At 38.8% G+C, this 20449-nt stretch overlaps 3 protein-coding genes across 7 annotated transcripts in view; 1 reads left to right on the top strand and 2 right to left on the bottom strand.

Moving 5' to 3' along the window:
• The window catches only part of LOC110851011 (serine/threonine-protein phosphatase rdgC), a 41488-nt gene extending 27917 nt beyond the window's left edge, over nt 1-13571 (bottom strand). Inside the window, exons 1-3 of one of the 2 annotated variants that reach the window (XM_035853064.1) lie at nt 12727-13571; nt 12393-12628; nt 7039-7281 (exon numbers count right to left, since the gene is read on the bottom strand). In XM_035853064.1, the coding sequence (XP_035708957.1) occupies nt 7039-7246 (208 nt within the window). In that variant the 5' untranslated portion in view covers nt 7247-7281; nt 12393-12628; nt 12727-13571. Of the gene's footprint in view, nt 1-7038; nt 7282-12392; nt 12641-12726 lie in introns of both variants that reach the window. The other variant, XM_035853065.1, reaches the window with a different exon arrangement.
• A 1956-nt stretch (nt 13572-15527) lies between these two features.
• On the bottom strand, nt 15528-18983 carry LOC110851124 (protein GUCD1). 4 transcript variants are annotated; one of them, XM_022098767.2, is made up of 7 exons: nt 18641-18817; nt 17543-18504; nt 17282-17470; nt 17195-17214; nt 16961-17067; nt 16577-16862; nt 15528-16470 (listed from the first exon to the last, which is right to left on the bottom strand). In XM_022098767.2, the coding sequence occupies exons 2-7, from the start codon at nt 18037-18039 to the stop codon at nt 16379-16381; spliced, it is 1191 nt and encodes a 396-aa protein (XP_021954459.1). In that variant the 5' UTR covers nt 18040-18504; nt 18641-18817; the 3' UTR covers nt 15528-16378. The 4 variants fall into 4 exon arrangements, with proteins under 4 accessions (XP_021954459.1, XP_021954457.1, XP_021954458.1 ...); XM_022098765.2 differs by having other exon boundaries at nt 17543-18509; XM_022098766.2 differs by lacking the exon at nt 18641-18817 and adding an exon at nt 18845-18983 and having other exon boundaries at nt 15534-16470; nt 17543-18509.
• Nucleotides 18984-19043: 60 nt separating this feature from the next.
• LOC110851125 (trafficking protein particle complex subunit 2) lies at nt 19044-20230 on the top strand. Its single transcript, XM_022098768.2, has 4 exons — nt 19044-19274; nt 19359-19494; nt 19589-19822; nt 19898-20230. The coding sequence occupies exons 2-4, from the start codon at nt 19405-19407 to the stop codon at nt 19994-19996; spliced, it is 423 nt and encodes a 140-aa protein (XP_021954460.1). The 5' UTR covers nt 19044-19274; nt 19359-19404; the 3' UTR covers nt 19997-20230.
• The last annotated feature ends 219 nt before the right edge of the window (nt 20231-20449 follow it).

Below are 20449 nucleotides of genomic sequence, written 5' to 3' on the forward strand. Positions count from 1 at the left end.
ACAAGAATTCCTCCAGCCAATTCAAAAACCAGAGAAACTTTCACCATCACGTAGCGCAGAGTTGTGCAATTGACTGGCACAAGACAAGTATTTACGATACAATGAGACCCAGAACAGACGCAAGTTCCTCATTCGAGACGACTAGACTTTCTCCCAACAGAGTTACACACGGACAAAATGCATACCTTGAGATGTAAGTATTTAGAATGGGGAATGTTTTCAAGGGGTGGCAGGAACCACGTAAAATAGAATGTGAATCCTGCCTCAATCACACGATTTATTTCTTTTCTCTCCAGTTTATGTATGCCCATCCGAAGGTGGGCTGGTGGGTAGAGATGCAAGTGGAAGAATGTTGCGGTGGTGGTGGTGGTGAAATAAGTGTGAGAAGAACTCGGATGTGGCTAAGAAGAAGAAGAAGAACGGGAGGAAGGTTCTGAGTGGAGAAAGTTTGTGCGAGTAAGTAATCTATACACATTTTGGTAGCAGAGGAGGAAATCCTTTTCACCAAAAGCTATAAATTCTACTCACACGTATTCCACTCTACGCAGCCAAGTGATTGGGACGACCGACGGCCTTGGGGAATATAAACTTACTTTTGAGTGTTATCTAGCAAAAATTAGGGTATTATTTAAACGAGTATTTTAAAAAGATCATTTTTCTCATCATGATTTTCGTAATTGTCACTGAAATTTATAAATATCTGTTTATGTAACTGTGCTAATTATAAATGCCGTCAAAGGTCTAGACTAACCACATGACCGAGTAAAGTCGCTATGTATGTAAGAGAAATATTGATGAGCATGTTATGCAACCAGCATCCGACTTAATCATTCAACATGTAGTGACACAGTGATAAAAGTGGCAGCAAAAAGATGTACTTTTGGCAATATTTGTATGAAAATTCTTACGTAAGCGCTTAATGATTGTGAGTGAACTTTGGAGAAATTGTTATTATGCAAGGGAAATAGTATACAAAGGTTGGATGCTTTAATGCGCCGTCGAAACTGTCAAAGCAAGCACGCCAACTAATAATAGACTTGAAGAAGATATTGATTCATTTTAATTCGACGACTTGCAGAAGCGAGATTATCACCGTGAAGTAACTTTTGAAAATAAACAACATTTGTGACATTGCACGAGAAAATAAGGTTAAAATTTCGATAATTTGTATTTGTAATTAAACGAAATTTATGGTGTCTACATTGCCCAGTAACTCACGAGTCTAGAATATTTAGCTGTAACATTTGTTAGCAAAATATTCGTTCGTTCGTTGGTTCGCGTGTTCTAGAGCTAAACACAAATCTGCATGAGTCCTATGTACGTCTTAATTAATTGCAGCCCAAACTTTCACATGAGAATATCCCAGCAGGAAACTAATTGCTTGTTTATATCAAAGCATGGGAATGAAAAGGGCGGATTTTTTCTCCTTGGGATCACGGGAAGATAACTGCAAAAATAGAATGCTTTCACTCCACGTTGTCCTCCCAGTCTCTTTAATGTATAAGTTGCTTATCAGCTTGAAACCATGAGAACGCGTATGTATTTTCATCCACAAACAGTTGAGGACCATATCAGTTTCAACCCTTTTGCATCTTCTAACAAAAGAAGAAAGGCAAATTCCCCTTCTATTTTCGGCATTAGTAGCAATGTCCTCATGCCACGTCGTTTTTGTAGTCTGTTGGTTTGTATGTAGTTATCTGCTTCAATCCGTATTTGCCGTCTTTGCACAAAACCTTTTGGTTGGAAAATATAGAATATAAATAAATTCGAAGGATGCAAACCCGAAAAGGTCGTGTCACTTAGGTGAGACTTGGAGCAATCAAAAGTAGAGGAATAAATTTATCATGGGTCAAAATTACGGTGAACTGTTACATCACCGATGGTGCCGCTTTTGTCCAAGTTGATTGAACCAATCAATATTATTAAATAATTTTCAATTTCAAGTTTGGTTTCAATTTTTGCTCAACAGGCGAGTATTTTCCACATCGCAATGCTTATTCACATCACACTACATGAACACCAACCCTTCAATGTTTCCCAAACGGTTGAAATAAGTACGTACATATTTTAAATTTTACTCTGGGGATTTTAAAATACACAGGGTTTTAAATTAGCAAAATCAGCATCTTTCTAAATAACTCTATTCTCACGGAAATAATGCATGCGTGGCCGATTCACGTATAATTTTTAGTTATTTCAATATTACTGTATCAATATTACTATTAAAAATAATGACAAACAAGTTATTTGTCATTATTTTTTCTCTGTTATTTAGTGACAGGTATTGTAACAAGCCAAGGGTGTGGTAACTTTGAGAACGGTTATACTACATGCAAAAATTTAAGTTCACTATCTTGACTCCGGATTGACGAATTGCAATTATTTTTGCACAAAAAATCATCCCAAAAAATTGGCAATAACAATTTAAGTGTCCCAAGCTCCAAAAAGAGATATGCCACACCAAAAGATAGAAGGGGTTAAATGTATACCTAAGTGAACCTTTTTAATAGTTAACAATTTTTTTGCTTCCATAATCTTTTTGCGCATCACCTAAGAAAAATCCATATTTTCTGATGGAATTTCTCCTAGTGTGCAACTACATAACGCATCACACACGAAATAAAATCTGCAAAGAACGTCTGTCAAGTTTCAGATTTACTTAAATTCATTGTATTTTTATCGCAGAACGACTTCAGAAGCATTTTTTTGGTAAGCGTTTTGCTTGGTCGAGTATATATAATTTAGCTCAGATTTTCCATCCCGAATATTCCGCATTTTATTTTCTAGTAATCGCATAACCAATGTTGCAAGAACGGCTAAATCATATTGATGTGAGCATTTACGTACGTGCAAGCTTGATGTTATTTTTTTCTGCTGAGTTTGAAAATGTATTCAGTGGCAATTTCGCAAAAGTAATATCCACATTCGTACCTAACACATCAATATCTGTCAAGGATTATTTTCTACCGAGGGCCATCGTCCCCTAAGTAAAACGAGTGCATAATTTTAAGAGACTTTGGAAACAACCAGCATGCAACAAATTCTTCCGAATGTGCATGGTTCCACATCCCAGTATTAATTCGCTGTCTAATTGTGAGGCAGGGACACGACTGCTGTTAGTATAATTGAATAATTCAATTTTGCTGTCACAGTATCGATCACGATTGCTCTCGAATCTAGAAGTTGGACACATAAAGTTATACAAGCAAGCACAACAGTATGTGTGCATGTTCGTTCGAGGTGCCTGTGATTGATAAGGTGTTGGGCAAAACGCATAATGTGCTCTTGCTCCAGATAGCACTGGAAAATGGAATATGAAGTTGCGATAAAATAGAATTTGTGGCCATACCACACCTCCAAAGCTTCTCGTAAATGAATGAATTGATAAAAGATGTTGGAAGTTGGAGTGCTTTTCCATTCGAATGTCCACTCGTCCTTTTCGCACAGCGGGAAAGGAAATTCGGATACGGTGTTTTTAATTTCAAAGTAAATACGCTAAAGTACTGTTGCAAATTGTGTTCATTAGCGAATATACGGAATATAAGTGTGCCTCTTAATTAGGGGACATTCCGGTCTGACACGCGATAATGTCGCATGCTAAACGAAGGTATAGGGACGAACGTTGTGGTCAAGATCGACGAACACTGACAGCAATTTACTTGACAAATTTAGACGAAATGAGCTGGCCAGCGATGGGTAAAATTCTTCGTGGTCAGCATAGGCTGCTGGATAGACGCTTGGATTATGGGATAACTTTTGGCAAGGTGCTAAAATTAATGAGAATGCAACACGAAGTAGGGACGAAAAGTATTTCATTCCTATTCTATTTTAATAATGCAGGGGGGCACCTTTTCACTCAAAAAAAGTATGGATTTTATATTACTGCAAATATTCAACAAATCCCGAATCGTATCAACATTTTATTCTAGCCTGGAGAGATTCAAAGGATATCAAAATTAGTTTAAGAATTCAAAATAAATGGATTCGGATTCCAGAAACCCATTCCCCTAGAAATCATTTACTATTGACACGTGTTATAAGATTCTCGTCCATCCTTTGAGAGGGTGGACAGAAGGAATGTTTTTTCATGAAAATATATTTACGTCTGTGGACACTCGCATAATGCAGCGTTGGGATGTTTCTTTCTTCAGTTGACAGTCAAAGAGAGAAAAATGTCATGAAAATGTAAATATCTCGCCGGTCACATAAATTCTTTGAAAAACTCCCAAACGTCCCATTTTAAAATTTTGTGTCTCTTAAAGTACGAATATTAAGTAAGTGGACAATGGCTGTTCTCTCTCCTTTCCAGATAAAAGAAAGTCTCCCAGTCACTTCCACCATTGACTCCACTTTCCAACTGCTCTTAAATATTATGCGGCGAGGACGACACTGAATTTGGCAAAGAATTGGAAACGAGCAGTCCTACTACAAGTTTGAGCTCGTTGCATTTATAATACCGACGAGGGAAAAGTCGCGTTTTTTCACAATTTATATACTTCTGCATTTCCCTCCCTTCCGTAGATGCTTGTAATCCTCTTCCTTTCCAGGTCTTTTTCCATTTCATAATTACATTTGAACCGAGCTATGCCGTGCTTTGTGTAAAAATTCAAACGAGCAAACTATTCAATTTCGAGTAACGTCTCTCTTTGGCCGAGTTGAAAGAGCCAGGTACGACGCCGGCAGTAATGCAATGGTAACAGGGGAGAAAGGTTACCATTCTGGAAATCAAGATTGTAGAACAACAAAGCTGCTCAACATTATAAAAGTCGGTGAAGGATGCATAATGCATGATGCATACTGATGGGATGACGTCGCCCACAAGTGCGAAGGATCAGCTAACGCACGACTGAGTCCTTCCCACTGCCGAACACAGTAGCTTTCATACAGTGATTGGAACTGAGATATGGCAAAAAGCATTGCTGCCACACTTCTTCCGTTGCTGGGCTGACTAAGGGTAATGCATTCATGTGTGTTTCTATGTGTGTGGGTGTGGGTTGGGATCATGCGATGCGAAAAGAAATGTTGGTGAAGAGAGAGAAAGTTGAGCCAAACCCTTGACCAAAAGTATTCAAATATCTCAAGACGAAAAAGGTGGTAGTAAAAATCTAAGTGTGCAACTTTTACCAAAAAAATTGGTAGGAAACCAATAAAAAGAATGTGTGTTCCTTCGACCGAGCAAGACAGATGGGAATAAGTACAGGTAAACATGCAAGTGCACAATAAAAATACAAATTCACTATCCACATTTCCAATCTGGCTCAGGAACAAGTCCATTATATTCTGAGCGATTATGATTACAACCACGGAATAAAATAGGGACGGAACAACCAAATTTTGCTGCTGGCCGGACGGGAGTTAGACGGACAACATTTCACCACTACGTGTATTTCATTGGCATGAATACAAATTAAAACCAAACTGTTTAGCAGTGTCAGAGACGTGGGGCGGCCATATTATGGGAATATATATTATTCTGTCTCATTCACTTTTCACGCAGGTAGGTGGGTGGGTGCATGGCGATAGATTACCATTTTCGAGGAGGGTGCTTGAAAGTGAGCATAATTGCTTTTGTTGGCCCGATCTAAGGCTTATGCAGTCGTCATGTCATCCGTCCCTCCGTTACACAAAAGAGTGCAAACTACTGAGCAGATTTAAGAAAAATTTTCCAAAAATGTATACGGAATGATACCACACTTCTTCTATAATTGATTCTAGAAAGGTCACATTTTCTATTCATAGTGGATTTTCCGTCCAATATGCAGTCAATTTGTGGACTTTTGTTGTGATGAAAACAGTAGAATGACCATCCATGGTTTTTGAAAACTGTTTGGCTAATCGTAAGCCCGAGTTGGTTGCTTATATACAATGGCTGATGAAAGTAAATTATTTATCCGGTGTCCTGACTTCTGTCGAGTAGAGTTAACGTTTGGAGCATCACTATCTCGGGCTACATGAATGCAGAGAAGGTTTTTACCCAGGTTGACTTGTTAGACACTAATTATGCTCATTAATTACTCCGTGTGGTGCAAGACGTGACTTCTTAGATCGCAGTTGATCCGAACCAAATTATTCGCTTTCTTTATTCGAAAACATTTCATTTCTTACACACGCCTGTCTGTTCCATGGGGTGAGCAAACCCAGAAAATTTTGATATTTCCTATTGTGTGCTGCAACTACAGGAAAAAGATAGTTTGAGCCGCAATTTTCCCAATTACGAACAGAAAGGTAATTTCTGGAGAGAAAGTTTGTTTTTTAAATTAGTCCCTTCATTATCTGTCAGAGGTGAAAGTTACAACATCCTCTCGCACAAAGACGAGTAAGGAAAAGCAAGAGAGAGGAAGAAAGACCTGAGATACGAAATTCCGGATTGCCTTTCTCTTTGTCCTCGCAAGTTCTAGTTTCTCGCGTCCTTATTCAATTGTTCATTTGCAACTTCAAACTAAAGTCTTTGTGAGTCTAAGATGAAACTAGGTGACGTTGAAAGTGAGCGAGTCGACGGGCAAGATTAACGTCATGTATTTATCAAATGTCCACCATGCTGTGGGATTCTGGACCATTCACAAGTTCAAAGGAAGATCTCATCTCCTACTTCCGCCTCAACTTCATCTTCTTTCCTCCCACTGTCTTGGATTCTCAATTAGCTCAAAATCTGGAAATTGAATAAGTTTCTAGGAAGATGAACTTTACAATAAACTACAAGAAATATTGGGCACCCGTGTAAAAAAACAAGTTTTGCTCAGGTTTGCTAATGGCACAAAAAATGGATAAAGTTGGTCTTTTTTAAACAAGAAGAAGGAAAAGGCTCGAATTGCGTGTCAGGAGGGAAATATGCTCCTTGTTCAGTGATATCTTTCTCCATTTGACCATAATGCGAAACAACGATAGAGTGCCGTGTGCATTGTTTGTTGATTTTTTTGTTGAGAGTGTTTGGTCGCGTGGGAGTGAGTGAGTGAGCAGTAATATTAGTGATATGCTTTAAAAAATATATAATGCAAATAGCAAGTGGGGTGGTGGGGATTAAGTATATACGAAACTCACCCCGTTCCAGTTTGCCCATTGAGCCTTGTTGGGAACGACGAAGAGCTGAGGTTTGCAAGCTTTCTTTCTGTTTCCTCCTGCGGATTTTGAAACCGGTGGACTTTGACTGTTTCTGACTTGAAGACGACCCTCCACCACGAGCTGAGGCGTCGTTGGATGAGTCTGAGCTGTTATCCCGGCGTTTGTGAACACTGGCTCCGCCGCCCATCCTGTCACTCTCTTTTATATGTCTTGGCTGCTCTCCTGTAACACAAAAGTAGTACAATGGAATTAATCCTACCGTCCCAGTCCAGGCGAGGATAGATTGAGCATATGCATGGCCATACAAGGTGCACATTTCCCACTGGAAGAAAGAAAGCAAAAGCACGACACCCTGATAGCGTGCTGTGTGGTGGGCAAACAACACTCCTCATTCAATCATTCTCACCATGTCCACTCGCTTCTTTCTTCAGCTTGCAGAAATCCCGGCCTAAATTTCTGAATAATCGACCCAAACTTCCACCAACGAACCACGACGGCGACGACCACCATCATCATTCACCAATCGTATCACCAACCAAGTATATTTACTTCCCTACGCCACCCATCCATCCAGTCAGTCAAGAGTATACTTTGCCACGTCGTTGCATCCATCACATTCTCGCCGAAAAAAGAAATCATTAAGAGTTTCGCAAGTTATGACTTTGTTCCGTTGGTATGTAGAAGATAGGAGAAAACCGTGTCCCGACTTAATCCCGTTGTAATCCATCACAAAACCACCACCAACACCGAGTTGCGGCCGTACCCTAAGCTCGTCTCAGCACCGAAACAACTATGTTATTCAACTCACCTCTCTCGCCCAGTATCTAATAAGCAGGGCGAGTACACAGTCGTGGGTGGGTGGGTCGTCGCATCATCCAGTATTGGTATCAACAACTGAAAAATTATCTGCACGACAACGTAGCTCCTTATATTTCTTTCCTATTGTCTTTCAGAGAGGTTGGTCACCAGAGAAAAGTGAACTTGATATGGGTCACGATGATAATGATGATGCCAAGAGAAAATTTTGTGTCGCAGCACATGTTGTCCTCTCTGCTCCTGCGACTATCCACCTTCTCGAGTACATATTTCCCCTGCACTGTATACATACATATATGTACGAGAACATGTATATGGATTTAGTTGGCAGCCTTCAAGTGTACAAAAATATGGGACGCCTCGGCTGCCGACAATGCAATAATAATTTCCTTAACATTTACTCCCTTTGGCGTGAGATCGAATTTAATAGAGGACGAAGACGTTTCGTTCTTGAAGTGAAGGTGCAAGAAGTAGAGAAAAATGAGAAAGAAGAAAACAGCGAGGCGAGAGAGAAAGAGAGATATCTTTAGGAGGACGACGTGATACAACGCTTCGTTTTGTAGATGAAACGGGACTTGCAATCTAAATTATGTTGCGAGAAAGTAATCTCTCCTGCACGCACATCAAACTTATCTGGATTTCTTATTTCTATCAATAAAAAGTCATCAACTTACTCGAGTTTCGCGTAAAATACGCCTTTGTAAAAGAAGCACGAAACCAGGGGTAGCTTATAAATACGTATTTACATATTGTGGGCAAGAGATAGGATCGCGTTCAAAACTCATACTTCGTAGAACATATTATGATTTTATGTTACAATAAATTTTATCCAAATAAACTAATAAATTTCAATAAGGATGGAAACATGGCTTTGGCGAATGGGACGAGACAAGACTTTGTTCAACTCTATCTATTTACTTCTCATTAATGTAATTGCCTACGACTCCAAGTAAGTTTTTGGGAATTGAGAGGCAGTCTCATTTGTTTTTACGGACATAAATAAGTTCAGCAGGAGACTGGGGAGATAATGAGAGGAGTTTTTGGACTCTGTTATTTAGAGCGAAAACATTACTGATTTGTGATATTGAATTTACAGGAATTCCGCTCGTGTGCAAAGATTTGGACTTCAAAATGGGACAAAGAAGACTTGTCCTGTAAATTTTGAAATGAGTTCTGCCTCTGGTGAAACCATTTAACGTGTCACTCAATGGACACGCTGAGCTGTGCAGGACAAGTTTACAATTTTGAGTTTAATGAGTTTCGTCGGGAAGGACGATTTGTATGGAGAGAAGCAGGCCTGCTCCTCCCTTGGAGAAAGAAGATAGCCCAGCGCGACGAGGTATAATTACAGAGATTTAGCTGATTTCGGAACAAACTATGTATGCAGTGTGGCAAGGACGACTTTTAGGATTTAGCATTTGTTTTTGCGACCCACCCAGGCGAGTAATAAGCCAGCAATGCCTTGAATTGGTTGGCTGACTGCTGGTTTCTGTCGGGCTGCCTACCTGGAATATTCTCGTCTGAAAAATATGTAGCAAATTGGAATTGAATCCGCCAGTCTCGATTCTCGATTTATTTATCTAATACGTATTCCCATGTGATGTGAGGTACACAATTGGGAGTTGAAAGTATATGTACGATTCGATCTGAAATTCATACTTCCTCATTTGGAGTTGGAGTCATTGTGACATTATTAATCCTTCTATGCCACAAATATCCTGCATCTACCCAACTCTAGCATCATTTCTTTTCAAACGGCAAAACCACGAATGGTCCTGGTTTTAGAATACCTTGTTACAGGACAAAGATTGAATGAGGGATACGAGACGAGCTTATCAAAGACGATGTACAGATCATGTCAATTGTAATGGAGCTAATCTCGAACCTCCCTCATCCTCCTCCTCCTCTTAACGAAAATCATTTATTTCCTCCTCGCAGAAGTAAAAGCATTGCATGTGTGTACCCCATGTCATTACGTTCGTATATTTTATCAACGAAGAATATTTCGTAATCACACAAAGTAGTCACAAAAATATATGTATAATTAATGCGTACAAAGATAATGAAAAAGCAGAAATAAAATCTGTCACTGCTTCAGAGACTGAACTGAATAGCAGACAACGGGATTGGAAATAAAAGCACCCACTGAGAACGCGAATCTGTATGAACAACCTTGCACTATATACATACATACATATACATATATACAGTATGGATGTAGCTAACTAGTAGAGAAGTCCGTCATTCGACAGGACGTTGAAATTTTAATAGGCGACAGCATCCTGATTGCTACATAAAAAACTATGCGCAAAATTACCTTCAATTCAGTCGTGATACTGTCGCTTCTGTTGGATTCTCCTAACTTGGAGGAAGCTCAAGGAAGAAACCCTCCCCCCAAGTAACATCTATGGATTACATCTTATGATGCGTAAGTTCAGATGTCAAATCAGAAATCCGTTTTGTACACTTTAACTATAAATCCGAAACCGAAAAGCCGATTTTGGATGTTAAAGCATACAAACGGATTTCGGATTTGACTTAACTCCGAACCATGTTTACATATTTTGCTGTATTTCTACACTTGCGTTTGTATTCTGCAACAGGAAACAAAGTGACTAATCAATACTCAATACTTGGCTTTGGAGATGCCACAATCTTGAAAATCTCATGCATCCGCTTTTGCCCAATACCAAAAACTTCTCCAACGGCATGCTACCCGATTCGGTGAGATAAAATTTTAAATTTGACCACACCTTTCAAAGAAAATTTAACCATGTGCCGATTAACTTGAAAATAGTGGAGGAGGACAAGCTACATACGTCAATCGACCAAAATGTGGGCTCATAAACTTACATACGTAAGTACACAGCATTTCATTTTAACAGGAGCATAAAATAGCAGATAGTAGATTCCGTGGGAGGGATAATAATACGTTGGAATGAAAGTGACAAGTTGCTTCGTAAGTTTAAAAAGTTTCGAGAGAGAAAAACAAAAAACATCGAATTCTTTAAAACTTACAAAGATCACGCTTTTTTTAAAGCCCAACGTTAATGTTAAATTAGAATCCGTCCAAAGTTTTAATTTCCTACGGTATCGGGTTTCACATTTTTTGCCCAAGTATTATTAATACAGAGGAAAAAATACGAGAGGAAAACTTGCAACTTCAAATTTATTCAGAGGCATAGTTTTTAATTGATTTTTGGTCATAAAATGTATAGAAAAGTTTATTAGACACATATAAAAAATCCCTTCTACACTTATCAGTTAGAGAGAAAGTGGGGAAGTGTATATGTAGAAGCGCTTATGGGCTCAATTACTATTCTACCTGCGTTCAGCAGACTCTCTCACATTAAGATTTTATATAAGTATAACCACAAATTGGCTAAAAAACTCAAAACCAAAAGAAAAAAAATACTTTCGACAAGTGTGCAACTTTGATAACTTTGACCAGCACCACGGTGTAAAATGAGACATTTTTCTCTCTTTTCTCCTAAACTATTTCGACACCCACCCACGACAAGAAAAAGTTAAACTGTGTTATTTCAACGAGCCAGCAGTTGCAGGAGCAGTCGAGGAGGAATGCATCACAAGTTTCTTTCAGATAACATTTCAACTAGAAGAACAGCTCCTGTCATACGAAGAATAGGGCAGCATTCCTGCCGCTGCCTTGGCCAATACAATTTATTTATTGCATAATACAATTATACAACCAAAGCTGCCAGCCCATGCAGCCACGCAATTCGAACAAAATGCAATGCATACCTTGCAAACTTTTACACAAGAGGAGAGAGAAAGGTGTCTGGCGAGAACAATTAATCCGATTTTGAATCCATTTGTCCTTAAACTTGAGGCCGCCTACGGAGAATGAGTAATGGGAATAAGAAAACTTTCACGACATTCCCTGCTGCCTTTCTACATAATAAAACTGGGCAAAGTGAAAGCAGGCTCGCATTGCCCCAAAACCCAACGGGCACAATGCTTGTCAAATGCATCTTGCTTTTGGTGAAATGGAAAGTATGAAAAGAAGTGGAATTTGTTGGATGAATCGAGGAGAAATTCACCACTCCGGCGTGAGTGGAAGTCGTTGTGTGTTAAATAAATAAGGGAACGATGATCAACAACCATCGAAATTGATATCCGGTGAAAGTATTGGACTGTACTAATTCATTGCACTCCTCCTGACAGGCAAAGTAGCAGAGGGGAAAAGTCTCCACCTGCTCTAGTTTATTTATATGTTGCCCTTTTTCGACAAGAGTTAGAGGCTTCTTCTTGACTACTACGCTCCCCTCCTCGCTCCTGCTGAATATACGCCCATCATACACGAAGCCATAAAATACATGTATACTTTTTGGTGGTGGAAGTAAATGATAGCAGCAAAGCAATACCTATTTGCGTGTCAATTGAGCGAATGGATTTTTGGGTTCTACAAGTGTCAGTAAATAATTCAGGTGGTCTCATTGTGACTACACACATATTTGTAATGTATGGTCTCTGCTCACTTTCTCTCGCTTACTTACCTGCTCTTTCTTTCTAAGACGATGATACGCCGTCCATAATGATGCTATTATTAATTTCTCCGGCAGGATCCGTCCTCAGCTGAGTGTGTCGCAGTTGGGCCGAGTCAGAATTAAAGGACAATGGTGAGTGGTCGTTTAGTCCATTGGTATTTGGTCGCTTTGATGATGACCTTAACTCCAACAGTGTCTTGACCTTCTTCTTACCACCGCGTCACCTTCAATCCTCACCTGTTGGTCTGAGAAACAACCTGCCGTTATGTAAGAGTTTTGCTGGGTAAGAAAGTGTCGTCGCCCACCACCTCGTCTCAAATTCCCCTAAAGTTTACTTTCATACCTTTCCAGATTTTCCCATGTACGTAAAAAAACTTCCACTTTTTCCCTTCAAAGTTTAACCGTCCATATTGACAAATCACAAATTTAACAGCACCTCGGATTAGACTAAGAGCCAAGTTGGGCTTAAAACGATATGTGTGTAAACGAGTATTACAGTATGTTTAATTCACAACGATTGCTATTTCGGTAGATTGGCTAATATTCATCTCCTTCGAACGGTATATTATTGAGAATTTGTAGACAGCGATGTATGTCTGAGCACCCCACTGTTTCTGACTGTGTTATTGTTAACTATTCAAACCCCTTGTTCTCAAAGGGAGCAGGAATAATATGAGTTGACAGAGTACGAACGAACGCCGACTGCCGGAGACTTATTATTGAGCTGAGCGACCTGCAAGGATCAGAACAGATCTGAGCCCGGCCGACAGATTCTTCCTTTTCCCTTCAACAACCAAGAGCAGAAGCAGCAGAAGCAGAAGCAGCAGTCCATGTCTGAATCTGTCTGCCTCCTTTACACCAAAAACGGTATGAACTTGGGCTGCGATGATCCATCCACCAGTCAACCAACCAACCAAGCGGTTCAACTAACGGGTGCTCCTATGCTTTCTCGGGTTTTGGGGCAACCCGTTCTTCTTCCGTCACTTTCCCCATGCGAGCAGCCAACAACAACTTTCTCTCTCATTTCTCTCTCTCTCTCTCCACTTTTGTGTTTCTGCGAATGACTGTGTTGTTGTCGCTGTACTGCTCGACGACTGTGTTGCCAGTCTATATTTTACTCGAAAGAAAAGAAAAGTAACCACATTTACACAACCAGGTGTATGTATTCTTCTTGAGAGAAAGCACGGGACCAAAGGCTTGACACATACTCCTGACGGTGGTTGAGGTGGTGGTGTGGTGTTCTGCCCACTTCTATTACTTTGTCTCCCCCAAGAATAATGTGTGCTTACCACAATGAAAAAATTACATTGTGGAAAAATGCTGCATGGTTTGGTTAGGTGGGTCATGTCGTTTCCCATCAAGCGAATGGAGCACACCAGGACACGCACGCACATAAACATTGCATTTATGGAGATTGCCAACAGGAATGAATACGAACGAAATGTAGATGTGGATAAATAATGAGGAAGAAGAAGAAGACCGAATTTGTACGAAATCCTCCTCCTCCTCGCCCCTGTTATTTTTTCATGTAATAATGCAACAGAACTGCACTCAGCATGACGTGGAGAGAGCTGGGTTGCACATTATCCTATTATTATTGTCCTTTCTTTCAATTTGCATAATCGCTCAATCTTTCCGTGTTTCGTTACAACACAGAGACGCGGACGGAACACACATACGCAAACATTTCATGGACCAAAAACTAGGCGACTTGTTTGTTTGTACTTCAAATAGAACTGTTTGTAGATAGTTGTTTGAAAAAATAATACTTCTTCTCTCCCGTAATTGGTCCTCATTACGAGTTTTACATAAATACGGCTAAAGTGGTGGCGAATGTGTTTCATGTAATGAAGGGAATCACTTATTTTTTTGCTCTAGTAATAATATCCATCATGGAAAATTTATCTTGCTCAGAACATTTCAGGAAATTTTACTTTGTACGTTTGCCAGAATCTTTGGATTGTATGGGATGACAAGAACATCATTTTTCATGCGGGAAACGGCACGCTAGAAATGACATTATCTGTCTCCTTTACCAAGATTATTACGATGTTGCTGATTTGCAACAAAAAATCATGATTGGGCAACAGTCTCGTTTTCCTGGATGGATGATGGCACAATGGCAGGTTGCTTATACAAGCAGGACGACATATGAGGCCAGACCAGGCAGATTTAATTGCCTTTCGCAGAGATAAACCTCGGAAAGTATTCTAACAAGTATGCATTTTTATTTCGCAATTTTCCTTTTTCGTACATACGTATGAGTCTATCCTATTGTTCGATTTATGCAATATTACATAGATTTGTAAGTATTATGTCATATGTAGGAGATTGAGACGAGGAGAGATTTAGTGGCCGATTGTGATGTTTGATCGTAATAGAGGTTTAATGATTTCAAATCCCACTTTCTCAAACTGCTGACTTATATAAATTTATGTGCAACAGTAGGAATATACTTTTTATGTGTCGTTTCAAACGTCATAATAACCACAATCGGGTAGCGGGGAAAGCACTGGTTAAAGATATTGAATGAATAGCAACATCAAGCAGCTTTGTGTGCTGTTTTGGGACAAATTCTATTAGTTTGATGGATAATCGAGAGTCTTATGATGAAGCGATACAGCTAAAATATAAGAAAACCACACCGCAAAAGGGTGAAAGTGATACGAGTGGTTTGTAGCGTTTATGTAAGTAAGTTGTATACAAGTTTAATACCAGCCTATAAATTTTGCTGCTGAATCAGGTTAATGGTATAAATGACCCAATTTCTTTATCAGAAAAAACTTGTCTCCATTCCAATTGGCGTCATCAACTCATGAAGACAGCTATCAAACGACGAGGTTTGTGATGCTCAATAAATAATAGAAAATACATAAAAACACACATTCTGCGAGATTAAATTCTGGGTAATGTCTCAAATCTTATGAGTAATCCGCGAACGGCTCCTTTAAGTGTGAGCTCGTTTAATCTTTAATAACTCGGGAACGAGTTTGAAATCCAAATTTTGAACATAGTAATATGGGTATGAGGTATTTGAGGCATGTATGCGAAGATTCAGCCATCTAGTTTCAAGAATGACCTCTGTGGCGTTGGAGGGCAACGCAAAAACACTTAATTATTGATAGCACATGATAATTAAAGAGATCAAGATCAGGATATATGTCTACTTTATTGTACGATTGCGTAAAAAACACGAAACAATTGTTCACACAATTTGCTCATTATAAAGCAAATTTAATTTCAAGCAAACACATACACTGTCTGGTTGTAACACTACTTTGACAAAAGTAAACATCAACAAATTTTAAAATCACAGGGTTTTAGGAGTCTTCATCTATCTATTGTATGTGTCTCGAGTAAAAGGAATATCAAATAAATAAATATTAATATAGTCGTTTAAATATCAGTTCTGAGGTTGTTCAAAATGCCACACAGAATAAATCACAATTAAATATAACACTGAGGTCGATTATCAACTATCTCCAGCATAATGGAAATAAAAATACTCAATACAATTGGTCTAATCTATTTGCACACCAGGTTTAGAAAATAGGTACAGGCAGTACAGCTTTAACAATTTTACGCTATTTAACAATCAACAATGTTTTGGTTTAGACACTCGCGACACGGGATTTGCATAAATTTATTGGGAAAAGAGGGTCGTAATGGAAGGAATAGTTGAAGAATTAATTGTGGGACTAATTCGTAGAATATATAGAGTAATATGTATGTATATACTTGTATATATGTAGATATACTTATTCATGCGATCATCATTAACTCATCAAATTCATTCAGTTGGTACGATTTGAACCTTTCAGCAAGGAAGAGTTTTCAAGCAGGTCTACATGGAAATTTAGGTATTACGTACATACATTAATTAATGTATCGTCATACAATGGAGGGTTAAAGATAGCCACCAAGATTGGAAGGATGTTGAACATAGAAATTTGCATTGGGAATCTATTAAATTCCGAAATCTATGTTGTACATTGTTAAGACTTTAGACGAATTGCGATCAAGTCTTCATCAGTTCCAAAGGACATTCTGGCTTCCTCAAAATCCGAAACTGATATTTGACAGATTCCTGAGTAGAAAAGTAAAACAGGGATTAATAAAACACACACGCTCACTCACTCCACTTATCAAACTAGATCCCTTACGCAAAAACTTAAATAATTAAGACTACTTACGATCGCTTAAACTGGGGTTGCGGTAGTACACCACTTTCTTTTCCACGCTGTACCCCACCAAGACAATGAAGTGGCCTTGATACTGATCACAGCACAAGTATCGACACACGATAAAAAAGTTCCATCTGCAAGATAGACAGTTAAGCAGATTCGCGTTGACAAGGGCGATTACTGGTCCACTCCTAGCAAGGTAGTAGAAAATGTCTTCGATGGCTAATGATCGTTGTGTGACCTTGATTCCATACTTTTCAGGATTTCGAAAAAGATTTACCACTCTTGACTTATCCTGTGCATAATAGTAATAAATATTGTATTATGTATGTATGATCTCAATATTTGTTCATCATCAATGACCATCACAATTAATAATTATATTAATATTACCTTATCAATAGCACCTTTGTAAAACTGTTCGTTCTTCAAATCTGGGTTGACTCCCATGCACATTGTGAACATTTCATGCTTTACTCCGTAATAGGACAATATGTAAGCTGAAAAAATGAGAGGTCATTAAATTTCTTCGAGTTGGAGTGCTTTTTTCTCCACCGTAAGTGATTAGCATTGAATCAATTGTTTGGCAACCAATAGAGGAGTTGTGAAAAAAAAATATTCTCTTACCTAAATCGATTGTCCATGTGCTGCAGAGAAAACAAACGCCTTAATTTACGACAATTCAAAAATATTACTGTTCTAGATTATTTGTACCTTTTTTCAAAGCCTGTTTCTGGATTGCACGAAAACCACTTTAGATGTGACAGGAAATGGTGCCTTTGTTCCTTGCCTAGACACATCGCCACACAAGAAATGCCACAATCCCAGTCCGACGACTGCGTATGGTGTTCTAGATTATGCAAAATCCTGGGAATGTCCAGCAAAAAGTCTACAGAGCGTTTCCTACAATGAAAAAAATATGAACAATCATAATGAGTCCCAATTTTCCATAACTAATATTAAATTGTTGCTCACTTTGGAGAGTCCACGACAGGATAAACGAACAACTTTTCTGGATGAAGGAATGGTTCCAAATCAATTGGAATTGCAACCTGAGCCCATGTATTTGGGTCCAGCGATCTGGAAGCAGCTCCTCCAAGACTACTCCGAATAGCTAAAAGGTCTTCAGAAGACTTTCTGTTTTCATACGGCCTGTCATACGTGATAACTGCGGCCCTCATCACCCTTGGCGAATTTTGAATACTGCTGATTGCAAACTTATGATTATTTTCAATGACTTTGTGGTTACTCAAGGAGATGTTTATGTCCCCAAGAGAGTCAATTCGTCTCGGTCTGGATCCTAGTAGTGGGGGTGGGGAAGGCGAGAGGGAGGATGATTCGGGACTATCTTTCTTGGAAGAAGAGAGACTGTTACTAATTATCACCATGTCTTCGTGAAAATCTTCTTCAGTCTCCATAATGTTTCTTTTTTCTTGTGTTGTTTGTCCTTTCTTTTGTACAATATTTAACATTAAAAAGAGACGACGACGACGGATGAAAAAATTGTCTTCAAGTGTACACAATGTAAATCATTGATAGATAAATAGAAGAACTGGTCCGATAAGTTGTTACAGAGAGAGTAGGCCGGATAGTTGACAATGGCTGCAAAGTGTGTGTCGAACCAAGACTAGGCAGAAAATGAATACTGATTCTGGTCAGGCTGTTACGTAGTTTAGTTTTAATAATCTGATGCTGCTGATATTTTGAACAGACGAGTAAAATCTGGCCGCAGTAACAAAGAAGATGCTCGAAGCCAACTGGCCATTCGATTAGTCCTCGAAAGTAATTTGTGTATGGAAAAAGGTTACAATGGATTGCTTGGTCGACACGGATCACATCGTCGTTGTCGTTGCGTGTACTATGAATCCCAGCCTTCGTCCTTCCGTAGAATTTGACATTTCGCTTGACATTTTCCTTTTGTCCCCTTTGTTCGCAACCTTTCCTTGAGATACCAAAAATAAACGTAATTAATGGACAATCCCATAGCAAACAAATTTCAGACGAAACGTAATTACAATTAAAATTACAATTCGTCCAGAAACTCTGCACTATATTGTGTACTATGTACCATACCTTCACGTCAACAAGTTATTATGAAATTAAATCCACATGCATGTAACTATTCAGAGTTCATTCCACTTTTTGTAAGCGAAAATAAAATTAACAATTGAAATGAGTACTAATTTGTCATGTATATAAATAAACGTATTTACAAAGTTAATGGTTCTTTCTTCCAAACTACATGCAACAAGAGATGAGAATAATGAGACGACTCACCACACTACTTGTCACCCGCAAAAGTGAGCAGATGGTTTTCTATTATTTTTGACTGATGTCAGCAAATCAGTTTGGAATTAAATTAGAGAGCATATTTTGCAAGGCGGAGAAAGTGAAAGTGAAAGTAGGAGTGTGTAGCGTATTAGCTGATGCGGATGTGGATTTGCTTTCTCCCTGAGAAACGAGAACAGTGAGGCTGCTGCTGGCAGTGGTGGTGGTGGTGGTGGTTCGGCATGGTGAATTCGGTATTAGAGAGCAAAACCCCATTTCCCTGTCCTGTCTGAAGAAGAAGAAGCAGTAATTCAATAAAATCGGATCAATAAAATCCCCCAACACCCAGCAGGCAGGAGGCGACATTGTCAATGTCAACACGACCGAGGAGTAAGTAAGGTTTAGCAGGTCAGCTGACATCTTCCTGAGGCAGAACTTGGTAAGCAAAAAAATGCAAGCTTTCTACTACTACTTCCGGTTCCGGTGATGAGAGAGATTAAGTATATTCTTATTATCTGAGCAGTTGTCAGTCGGTGGTCGTGTGTCAAGTCAAGTGTTCGGATTACAGAATGTCGGGAAATTATTACTTTGTCGTCGTAGGACATCATGACAATCCGCTATTCGAGATGGAATTTTCTCCACCTACGAAGGATGTTAAGGTGAGTGATTAAATCGGTGTTAGAAATGATTGAGCGGCAGAGGTTTATTAATAATTGGAGGATTTAATGGTGTGTTTTTGTTTTTATTATATAGAAGGAGGACCATAGCTACCTTAATCAATTTATAGCACATGCCGCCCTAGACTTGATAGATGAACATGTTTGGAAAACTAACAACATGTACTTGAAAATAGTTGATAAGTTTAATGATTGGTTTGTCTCGGGGTTCGTCACCGCTTCACAAATCCGATTTGTGATACTTCACGATCAAAAGAATGATGATGGAATCAAAAATTTTTTCCTAGAGTTGTATGAAATGTATATTAAGGTGAGTATTATTCATTTTAATTTATATTCAATATATAATGTACATGTATTTATTGTGCATTTCTTTACATTACAGTACTGTATGAATCCCTTTTACGTACAAAACACCCCCATAGTTAGTCCAGCTTTTGAAAAGAAGGCGTTATTCTACGGGAGAAAATACTTGGTTGGATGATAGCGGCTTTAATCGTAATTAAGAACAAAACATTTTACATACTTCAAAAACTACAATTACGCCAGATTCAACATTTTCATTACCACATCACAAATTTAGACGTAAATAACTTTGTCAACCTTGTAATGTAATTGTTGACGCCTTTGTAACATTTCTTGTTATCATTATCGTAATAAAAACTGTGAACATTCCATAATGAATATTGAATAAATATAAAGACGGTCATCAAAAGCATTTTCAAGTTTTAACCACCTTTCGCATCCCTTTCGCCGTCATCATCACCTTATCCAAAACGCATCAAGGAGATTGAACAAGGTTTCTCACTCGTGTCACACCCGGAAGAATCGAAACGATAGAGTTCGTAGCTGGCGCTTTGTCATTTCATTTTCCTAGTGTCCACTGATGATCATCCCCCACACAGAAGAAATCCACGTAAAGGAGATTGTATGCCAG

Source organism: Folsomia candida, unplaced genomic scaffold, assembly GCF_002217175.1.
Source record: "Folsomia candida strain VU population unplaced genomic scaffold, ASM221717v1 Fcan01_Sc006, whole genome shotgun sequence".
NCBI classification, from domain to species: domain Eukaryota; kingdom Metazoa; phylum Arthropoda; class Collembola; order Entomobryomorpha; family Isotomidae; genus Folsomia; species Folsomia candida.

Bases quoted from the DNA above. Each gene is read 5' to 3' on its own strand.
- LOC110851124 (XM_022098767.2), bottom strand. From the start codon at position 18,039: ATGTTAAATATTGTACAAAAGAAAGGACAAACAACACAAGAAAAAAGA. The intron at 17,471-17,542 runs GTGAGCAACAAT...TTTTCATTGTAG, and splicing joins CCTGTCGTGGACTCTCCAAA to GAAACGCTCTGTAGACTTTT. The intron at 16,471-16,576 runs GTAAGTAGTCTT...TTTTCTACTCAG, and splicing joins CAACCCCAGTTTAAGCGATC to GAATCTGTCAAATATCAGTT.
- LOC110851125 (XM_022098768.2), top strand. From the start codon at position 19,405: ATGTCGGGAAATTATTACTTTGTCGTCGTAGGACATCATGACAATCCG. The intron at 19,495-19,588 runs GTGAGTGATTAA...TTTATTATATAG, and splicing joins CACCTACGAAGGATGTTAAG to AAGGAGGACCATAGCTACCT. The intron at 19,823-19,897 runs GTGAGTATTATT...TTTACATTACAG, and splicing joins TGTATGAAATGTATATTAAG to TACTGTATGAATCCCTTTTA.